At 33.0% G+C, this 10,745-nt stretch overlaps 1 protein-coding gene across 1 annotated transcript in view; it reads left to right on the top strand.

Annotated features, from left to right (window-relative positions):
- Window positions 1-2,568: 2,568 nt before the first annotated feature.
- Window positions 2,569-10,745, top strand: part of LOC148312472 (ATP-binding cassette sub-family G member 4-like) — a 61,808-nt gene continuing 53,631 nt past the window's right edge. The window contains exon 1 of the mRNA XM_088277121.1: window positions 2,569-3,688. Coding sequence (XP_088133247.1) covers window positions 3,310-3,688 — 379 coding nt within the window. The 5' untranslated portion in view covers window positions 2,569-3,309. The remainder of the gene's footprint in view (window positions 3,689-10,745) is intronic.

The raw sequence follows: 10,745 nt of genomic DNA, 5'->3' as shown, positions 1-10,745 counted from the left end.
CTGTCATCTGCTATTTTATTTTATGGCTCTCAATATTCGATGTATTGAATGAGTAAAATAATTATTCTTGATCGAAAATTGGCCAGGAATCTAAAAAAGGTAAAAAAGTAAAAGTTAAAATATGATCATACTTATATCATAACGATAAATAGGGTCATTTTTTACAATTTACGATTTACGCCATATTACATTCTGTCAATTTTGAAAAATCTTAAAAATCCTTTCCTGGCGAGTGTTTTAATAAAATAAACAATGTTTTTTTAATATTATTTTAATGCATCTCAACATAGATGAAGAAGAATTTGGAAGTCTTGTCTTTTACGGGGCTTACACCGTCATAGGCTGGTTTAAGTGATACCCATGACGGTCATGTAAATGCCCAGACTTCCATATTATTTTTCATCTGTGTTGAGATGTTAAAAAATTTAAAAAAATAACTCCTATAATTGGATATAATCCAGATTTATGAACAAGTATTTGGACACAATCAAAATGTAAATGTTTTTATTTGTCTAATTGTAAATTGGATATCTTCAATACTTTGATAAATTATTTACGGACAGTAGAAAATACCTGTGAAGAGAACGGCTGAAGGCAAAAATGTTACAAGGAAAACCATGCACATAATGAAATCACGGACAACGTAGGTTCAATGAAGATAGATATTGATAATGTAATATCCAGAGCCAGTCCTTAACCATACCAATTTATAAAATTAATAAAACACAACCTTTGTTTTTAACTTCCTTAATTTTTTTTACTGTTTTTCTAACCGGTTTCGATAAACACCGTGTATTAATAATAGTACCAAAAATAAAAGAGATTAAAAACAATGTTTGTAAACACAAACATTGTTTCTAACCACTAATTAATAAAGCTATTTTTTAAATTTACCGCAATACATCAGCAAATAACTTTTATTTTATTTTCAATCATATCAAATTAGTTTAGTATTATTTTTTGACATCTCGTCAAAGATGATGAAGAATATAGAAGTCTGGGCATTTACGGGGCTGACAAGTATTTGGACGCTTTCAAAATGTTGTAATTTAGTTTAGTGCTAATTACATATTACGGCAACATCCCAAGTATCATCTAGCGACATAAGTAAAATTGCAAATATGAAATCTAAGGAAACTGCTTGATATTTCAAAACTTTTAAACTTATTAGAACTCAAGCACGCTTGGTTTTGCGCTTTTTGCATAGTTCAACACTTGGTACACATATAAATAATATTGTAAAGCATGTTAACTCGTTGACTGCTTTGAAACTCGTTTAGGATTATTCGATTTACGTAAAATTCAAGTTACTTAAAGGTCTACTACTCGGGGTATTATAATATGTACATTATTGTCATTAGTATTACAAAACATTGTATTAATTCTTTCGAACAAAAACAATGAGATATTGCCTATGGCGGCATTTTAGGCGCTAAAATAAAATATTCCGAAAAATTCCTGAATATCTAAAATTATATAAATCTAAACAAAAATCACTCTCTCTCCCCTCTGATGTAAAGTTTAGAAGTCCTGAAAAGTTCTGGAAAATATCGAAAACCTTAAAAGTAATTGTAGTGGGCCAATGACCTTTTTTTGTTTTTTTTGACCCCACATGGAGGCGCCATGTAGGAATATATTTATTTTAAAAAAATCTACGAACGCTGGCTCTATTTTTTTCCCTCTTACCTTAATATCATATATTCTTCTTCTTCTAACCACGATCCACACCCAATGGTGCATAGGCCATAGCACTGTGTTGACGCAGTGTTATCTTGATCATTAGTTACAAGGCAAGGCGATTAACCCTGGGCTTATATATTATATTGTGTAAGTAAATATAAAATTGCATTACTTATTGAATAGACTTTTTCAGTGACTTAATTTTCTTCTTCTATTCCTGACCTCTCTTTCTGTGTTACTGATAATAAGTTGAAGATACCTGAATGATGTCAAGATAACGATGATAATATCATTGATAATTCCCTTCAACTTCGTCTTCAGACAGACCCGCTGTGACAGACAGTCGGTAGTGAGTAGTCAAGTTATGCTAATGTATATACAATATATAGGTATATATTTTAGTTTGCACATAAAATATTCATACTTCGAATATGGTATGATTCTTTATTAATAAAATCGTCGGAAAAGTGATCAAACATAAAAATAACAAAGTCTTTATTTATTGAATGATATTATTTAAACAAGTTTTTGTTGTTGTTAAAAAAATCTATTCTCGTAGTATAGCTTCCTACGTAAGTAGCTAACTTGTGTAATGGAGATGCATTGACCTACTTTGAAGTTTCGATAACATTAAATATTATTCCCGAATCTCTTAAAATAAAAATAGTGTGATACAAAGTTAAGGAATTAAAACTCTCAATTTTTGATAGCATCCATCACTGCATAGTATAATATTTGTGCTGCATTATTCTGTTTACATTATTGATCGATGGTAAACAAAAGCGCATGAAAGTGACAGCCAGTGTTACGGGGTACGGCCGCGCGGCCACCGCGGCGCTAGCGGCGCTCAGCTGTTGGGACCAAAGTGCGTTCAGTTTTCATTACTCCTGTCAGTTGTTGGGAGGCATACCGATACGCGGCTCGGCTGTGTTTACATACAAGGACGTGAGAGAACAAAGAACCAGTCCGGTTTATCTCTCGGCCTGCCAGAACGAGCGAGTTCGCTGTCGGGGGAAGACCGAGTCGTTCGATCAATCGGTGCACGGTCCCAAACTCCGAAATGAAATCGAGTCGTTTTGTAATTTATATGTGAAAGTGTTTTATTTGTATTATTTCGTTATTTGTGCCGTCTGATTATCGTTAAAGTTTGCATTTCGAGATATCGTCGTGGTGATTCTCAATTAAAACGCGAAAGGTACTGATAACAATTATTTTTATAGTAATTAATATTTGATTGTTAACGATACGTCCTTTTTATGAAATTAATCAAATGTAAACATGTAAAATAAATAATTGTGTATTTTAATTTTATTTTAAACGAGGCGTCCATACATAACTCGAATTATAATAATATTAAAAAAAAACATTTAAAATATATATATAAAGTGTGAATATAAAATAATTTTCTACCAGGCGATCAGGGTAAAAAGGAGTCGTTCGTATTTTCGGTAAACGCATCGCGAGAGACTCATTTGCGTTGTGACTATTGAATTTCTGATTGATACACTTATTGTTTCAACTAAAAAAACAAATGAAATGCGTTTAATTGTCAGTGCATAGCTTCTCCCGAGGACTCCCGAATGTCCAGGCTTCAGTGAGCGTCGGTCAGCGTGTCTGGATGCGCGCACCATGCCTATCTCGGGGCTGCAGGAGACGTCTCACCGAAGGAACCAGAGCGCCGGTCCCCTGGAGCTGCAGCGTGCTATCCACGCTAGAAAAGGCGGAGAGTTCAGTAGCGAGAGCTGCCTGGACGCGAACTGCAACTCACACATTGGAGACATCTCCCAGAATGGGGATCTCTCCCATGCCCGCAGTAACGGCAGCGCCAGGAGCCTGAGCAGTAAGCGACCCGCGGCGCAAAGATTGGAACCCTTAAAGGGATGTGGTGTAACTCCTCTGGAGATCCCTCTAGTCTCTGGGGAGGCATTCTCCGCTAGGACCTCCCGGACTGTGGACCTCAGCTTTAATCGTCTCTCCTACTCTGTCACCACTGGGATATTCCGGAGAGGTAAGTTTTATATAGGCATACAAATTTATTCTTTGTTTGACACGTTTTGTGCGTCGAACACGGCTCCCGTGTCCATGCAAATATGGCAATCACGTGTAGTACACTGGACTCATGTTGAACAAATATAAGGAAGCCAGTTTTGTGTTTTGAAAACACGAAGGAATACACTTATTTATGATGTTTAAATAGAAACAGGACTATTAAACATCAACAACTAACTAACCATCACGCCGCTTCTCCGCAGGGGTAGGCAGATATGGTTAGTTAGTTAGTTAGTTAGTTGTTGATGTTTAATAGTCAACAACCATCAAGAACTATCTCTATTTAAACTTCATAAATATGTGTATTCCTTTGTGTTTTCAAAACACACTAATCCGGTTACGAATCCTTGTCTGTATTCAACGCGAGTCCTGTTTAAATTTGATTTTGACCAAAGTTATGAGTTTACAAGTTATTAAAGTGGTATTATAATAATAATAAAACCCTTATCCGCACCCCAATGGTGCATAGGGCACTGCGTCATATAAACGCAGTGTTATCTTGATCGTTTACACATGAAGGAAAGGTGATCAGCCCTCCGCTTCAGGTACCAGTCCAGGGTAATATTGAATAAATATGACAGTGAAAAAATCACTAATATTTATTTTACCCCCTTGGGAATCGAACCCGGAACCTCCAGAACGGTAGCCGAGCGTGCTGACCATTACACTACGGAGGCGGACGGTGAAAAGTGGTATTACACAATGTGAACGATGAATGATAAGGATAGTGTTAAAGCTATGTGTTTTCAAAAATTCGCAAATTTCAGTTTATCTGTATGACATTATTTTATACGCAGTGAACGTGTTAATACGAAAAAAATAATCAATTTTAAATTATTAATTAAACATTTCTACTTATAAAATATATTATGCTAGTTACGCTGTGTCTCTCCAAAAGAAAGACTAAGCTCTTGTGCTTGGAGAGGGACTTGTTCACTGAGTTCAATTTATCGCGAACAATCATGTGATGCTGCCAAATTAGCAATTTTCAATTATCTCAAAATATGTATTTAAAACATGAAATTTATTTTTAGTTACTAAATAGTACACACTGATCTGTTTGTGTGTAACATTCACGTGCGGATCATGTTTATACTCGCTTTGGGACAAGTGGGTATAAGCACGAGTCAACTAAGTTTATACTTGCAAATTATGCATACATTCATACATGAAATTCAATTATATCTTTATATAAATGTTTTATTCGCTACACACTGAGATAAAATATTGTGTTAAAACTCTAAGTGTATCAGTACTTTCAATTACTCAATGATACTTTTAAGCATTTTTAATTAATGTTTTACTTAGTAAATATTACTATTTCTTAAAATCCACTGTGACACGTGTTTCGATGCATTCCGCATCATTTTCAAACACCGTATGAGCACCGTACTAAGTAAAACTTTAGTTAAAAATGGAAAGATTTTACCACAAAGTGACTGCCGAATCAATGAATGAAAATACTTTTAAGTTATTAAATTCATTGTTATCACTTTTAAGCCGCACGCATTTAGAGCGTATTCCGTACATGAATGAACATTTTGATGCCATTTTGCAAAAATGTCAACTGTCGTCTCTCAACGCCCCGAATGATTCTTGGGCAACGTTTAAAATGCATTGTAGAAAGGTTCGCAAATAAGCGACTCATTTGTGTAATAGAGAAATTATAGAAAATGGTTTAAGTTATTATTTATGACCGAGTTATTATCTAATCGCTGTTTGTACACAAACTTCTACGAATGCAATCTAATACTGATGCGACTATCTGTGACGGAATTTCTCTTATAAACAGGCAAACAAGTTTCAGTTCTGTTTAGCGAATTATTAATGAATATTTAACTCATATTAAGACACAATAAACGAGCCCCAGGTTGTCATAAATGAATTATTGTCATATGTTAATTATTATTATGCTTCTTAAAAAACCCTTATCCGCACCCCAATGGTGCATAGGGCACTGCATCATATAAACGCAGTGTTATCTTGATTGTTAACGTGTGAAGGAATGGTGATCAGCCCTCTGCTTCAGGTACCAGTCCAGGGTAATATTGAAAAAAAAACTTTAGAGTAAACTAGTAGTTAACGTCTTAAACCTCTCGTACATATTTAAAAAAAAATATATATATCAAAAGTCTTCTTCTTCTTCTTCTCCTTCTTAGTGTAGGCCTAGTGGCCTGTTTTTAAGAGGGATTAGCCTCCTGCAGTGTCGATTCCCAGCTGTCAATCCATCTCTTTGGTGGTCTGCCCGGGAGTCGCTGCCTTGGGGTTGGCCGTGCAGTGCAATGTCAGGGAGTCCAGATGGTTCCATTCTCCTCACATGCGCATACCATTGTCTTATATAAAAAGTTTATAATCGAAATATAATTTAAAAAAAAGCAAAAGAAAATGTCGAATTGACGTTTGTTGGACGAAAGCGTGAAATAATTGCGGAAATTATGATTTTTTTTTCTAAATTTCTACGTATTTTCGCTGGAAATTTCTATGAATATACGAATCGGGTTGAACGATGCTAATATACTAGATTTTTAAAAATTTTTAAATCGATGTGGACAAGAAGTTAGTTCATTTTTTTTTATATGAATCTTTTTCAGGAGTTCTGAATGCATTCTTTAATGACTCACAGTTTGTCGAGTATGTTCGTACATAACATATGATTTGATGCGAGGTTTATAAAACTGTGCAGCTCTCAAGTGATTCATTTTATTAGCTGACCATTGCTCTCTTTATTTCTCTCTCACTCTCTCTCTCTCTCTCTCTCTCTCTCTCTCTCTCTGATCACTGATTATTAAGAGTCATTGCGTTAAACCCTCAACATCATTGTCGAAAAACAGAGTTTCTTACTAAGCAAAAATGGGGTATCTGAATTCTAAATGAGTCTGAGAAATGCGGCTTTTTGTTATCGCGTTAACTTTATAATTCAACTTATCTTTTTGTTAAAATCCCTTATCCGCACCAAATGGTGCATAGGGCACTGCAGTGTTATCTTGATCGTTAACACATGAAGGAAAGATGATCAGCCTTCCGCTTCAGGTACCAGTCCAGGGTAATGTGGAATAAATATTAAAGTTTAAAAAAAAACACTTATATTTATTTGACTCCCCTGGGAATCGAACCCGGGACCTCCGGTACGGTAACCCAGCGTGCTGACCATTACACTACGGAGGTGGACTTATCTTACCTCTGCAAATGTAATCGTAACTTATTATGATTTTAATTACATAAAAACATCTTCAAATGACTTCAACGAGCTACTAAAATTACGGGCATGCAACTCCGAGTGTCCTGGAATGTATTTTCTTTTTCCTCTCAAATATATTAATACTTTCCTAACCGATTAAAATACGAAATGATTAGATACATCTCGCTGATAGGGGTTTGAAGAAGAAGAAAAAGGCATAGAAAATTACACATTTGTTTTTGTATGACAATAATCATACAAAAACAAATTAAATCCGGAGATTCTCAATATGTTTTAACTCATTGTCTCTTAGAATTTTTAACTCATTGTAATTCGTGATTTGAAGCATTTTTTTAAAGAAAACATAGTTTATCCTAACCAGCTAGAGTACGATTTATTATTTTTTTAAATTAATGTTTTACTAAGTAAATTCGCTAACCATTTAATAGATAATGATCACAAATTTAACCACAATAACGTAGAAATCCTAAAAATAATCAATACGAAAAGCCATAAACTGCAGCATTTTGAAACAATAGAAATTCATAAGAATATAAATAACAATAAACCCATAATTAACAATATGACAATGACTAAAGCCTCCCCCCTTTTGTCTATGTTCCCTCTGATAAGAAATAAAAATAAAAAATAAAAATTTAATTAATCAATAAAAATAAGAAACAGGTCCTACCCCCTCTTCAACCTTCAACGTCCCAAGGACCCAACTGTAAAATTTAGAATTAGCTTCACATACGGTGTTTGAAAATGATGCGGAATGCATCGAAACACGTGTCACAGTAGATTTTAAGAAATAGGGGTATTTACTAAGTAAAACATTAATTAAAAATAAATAGATTTTACCACAAAGTGACTGCCGAATCAATTAATGATACGATTTATTTATTTATTTCACAATATTTACTTCAAAACAAAAACAGTTGCGTCAATTGGACGCAAATACAGTTCTTAATGAATCATATACATACTTGCAACATGAAAATGATCATTAAAATTAAATGATAATATGTGATTTCGACATTATTATGACTTAAAATTAAATACAAAATAGATACGATGCGGTTCATTCAACATATCCATAATAACATCCAAACATAGATGAAGAAGAATATGGAATCTGGATATTTACAGGCCTTACGAGCACTTAATGGCTGGCTTGAGTGATCACTTTATACACGTGTAACTTTCATCATTCTACCTATGACAACCACGCTACTCGAATTTTGTTAAGTTTGTATATAAGCTTTAATTGACACCTTCATTCACATGTGAGTAATCGGTACCATCTATGGTTGAGTTGAGATAATTTTTATTTTATTTAGTAGAGGCCTTCATGAAAGCTTTGTATTATGTATTAAAAGCACTTAATTTGATGTTTTTTATTATTATTTATTTATTCAAACTTTATGTATAGAAAATAAATAAGTACATTGGCGGGCTTATGGCTAAAAAGCAATATCTTTCAACCAACCAAAATGTTGATATTTTTACAAAATGTTACAAAAATCACAAACACCCAGACCAATTAAAAATAAATCTTTCTCGAATTTATTTTGTACTTGGCGGGATTCGGACCAATCGCAGTCAAGCGTCTACCCAACTACTCAACGGCGCCTGTCTCGTCGATACAATTGGCGATTTCTCTACTGGAGGTATTTCTTGACAAATTCCCTTAAATTTCTACACAAATTCCCGCTACGCATTAATGGAGATAATTCTCGATAAATTCCCTTTAATTTCTACCCAAATTACCGCTAAGCATTTATGGAGACAATTCTTGATAAATTCCCTTTCATTTCTTCACAAATTCCCGCTAGGCATTCTGGAGATAATTCTTGATAAATTCCCTTAAATTTCTACACAAATACCCGCTAAGCATTTCTGAAGATTGTTCTTGATAAATTCCCTGAAATTTCCGCACAAATTCCCGTTAGGCATTTTTCTGTGCACTAGTGTTGTGAAGCACGGCGGTTGCGAAGCCCCGTTTAGTGTTGTAACCGTTGGTTGGCGACCATGGAAAAGCAGTAGCGCGGAAGAGCGAATCGGAAGGTCGATACAAACGCTCAATCGGTCGTCCTTACAACTTACAACTGGTTATTTTAAACAAATCACTATTTAACGTAAAAATTACTTTACAACATTTTAAGTGTGTCCAAATACTTGTTCACAAATCTGGATTATCTTTAATTATAGGAGTTATTTTGAAAATTTCGAAATATAGTGCTTGAATCACTAGAATTTTCACTAGAGACATCTATTGGTGAGGTGAAGAACCTTTTTTATTGAGCTGAAAATCTTTATTTGCAATCGATTCAAGTACAATTTTCGAAATTTCATTCATATAATATCTGATCCAATTTCGAAAATTGTACATACTTAAGTATATAGAATTTCCAAGAATTTGAGGTATGTGATTGTCAATTTTAGATATATTTGATGAATGTTACATGTGTGTAAAAACTTAGCAGCCTATAACGGTTGTAAACCCCGTAAATGCCCAGATATCCATATTCTTCTTCATCTATGTTGAGATATCAAAAAAATAAATACGAAAATTACTTACTATTATTACGGAAGCTGGACGGTACTCGTCTGTCAAAACTCAAAACACAGTAAGGGACATTTTTTTGTGGTTCCTTTTTTTTTGCATTTTTGGACTAAGTAGATTCTACTTAGTCCAAAAATGCGAAAAAAACGTACTACAAAAAAAATGTCCCTTACTGTGTTTTAAGTTTGGACAGCCGTACTGTAGCCTGTATGGCAAATTTTTGAGTCTCATTATGATCGATATCGTTTCTAGAAGACATAATTATAAATTTTATCGATGCTGGCTGTCATGTGCGAATGTGGCATAATGTGGTATATATATATATATATATATATATATATATATATATATATATATATATATATATATATATATATATATATATATATATATATATATATATATATATATATATATATATATATATATATATATATATATATATATATATATATATATATATATATATATATATATATATATATATATATATATATATATATATATATATATATATATATATATATATATATATATATATATATATATATATATATATATATATATATATATATATATATATATATATATATATATATATATATATATATATATATATATATATATATATATATAATATATATATATAATATATATATATATATATATATATATATATATATATATAATTATTATCGCATAGTGACTAAAGAATAGAGATGGATATATTTCAATAAAAATCAGTTAATTATTTATTGTGTGAGTAGCATTGAAATAATGACCGCCAAAAACTGGATAAATTTCGGACCTCAGTTGTTATTTCGAGGACATGATAGCATACTAAAAATAATATTTATTAAATATTAGAGTAAAAAAAATCCCTCTGGGAGTGTCGGGTTGTGGTCCCGTGGTTAGTGTCGCGGACTCTTGAGTCAGAGTTTCTCGGTTCGAACCCACTCTATCGCAATTTGATATCTATTTTTAATAATGAGCCGCTTAGGCTCACAAAAAAGTATGATATTGAGGTATTTTTGTAAATAGTAAAAACACAAATGCTTCTATTTTATTTTTTTAATCAAAGATGAAGAAGAATATGGAAGTGGGCATTTACGGGGCTGACGACCGTCATAGGCTGGTTTAAGTGATCACTTTACATACGTGTAACATTCATCAATTCTACCCATTATTGACAACCACACTACTCAAATTCTTGGAAGTTCTATATATATGAACCAATTTAGAAAGCTTGTTCTTGAATCACTAGAACCTCAC

The sequence above is a fragment of the Brachycentrus maculatus genome, unplaced genomic scaffold (genome assembly GCF_059751285.1).
Source record: "Brachycentrus maculatus isolate JH-2025_06_01 unplaced genomic scaffold, ASM5975128v1 h1tg000039l, whole genome shotgun sequence".
Lineage (NCBI taxonomy): Eukaryota > Metazoa > Arthropoda > Insecta > Trichoptera > Brachycentridae > Brachycentrus > Brachycentrus maculatus.
The sequence above is the reverse complement of the archived record's forward strand: the minus strand, read 5'-3'. Positions and strand labels throughout refer to the sequence as shown.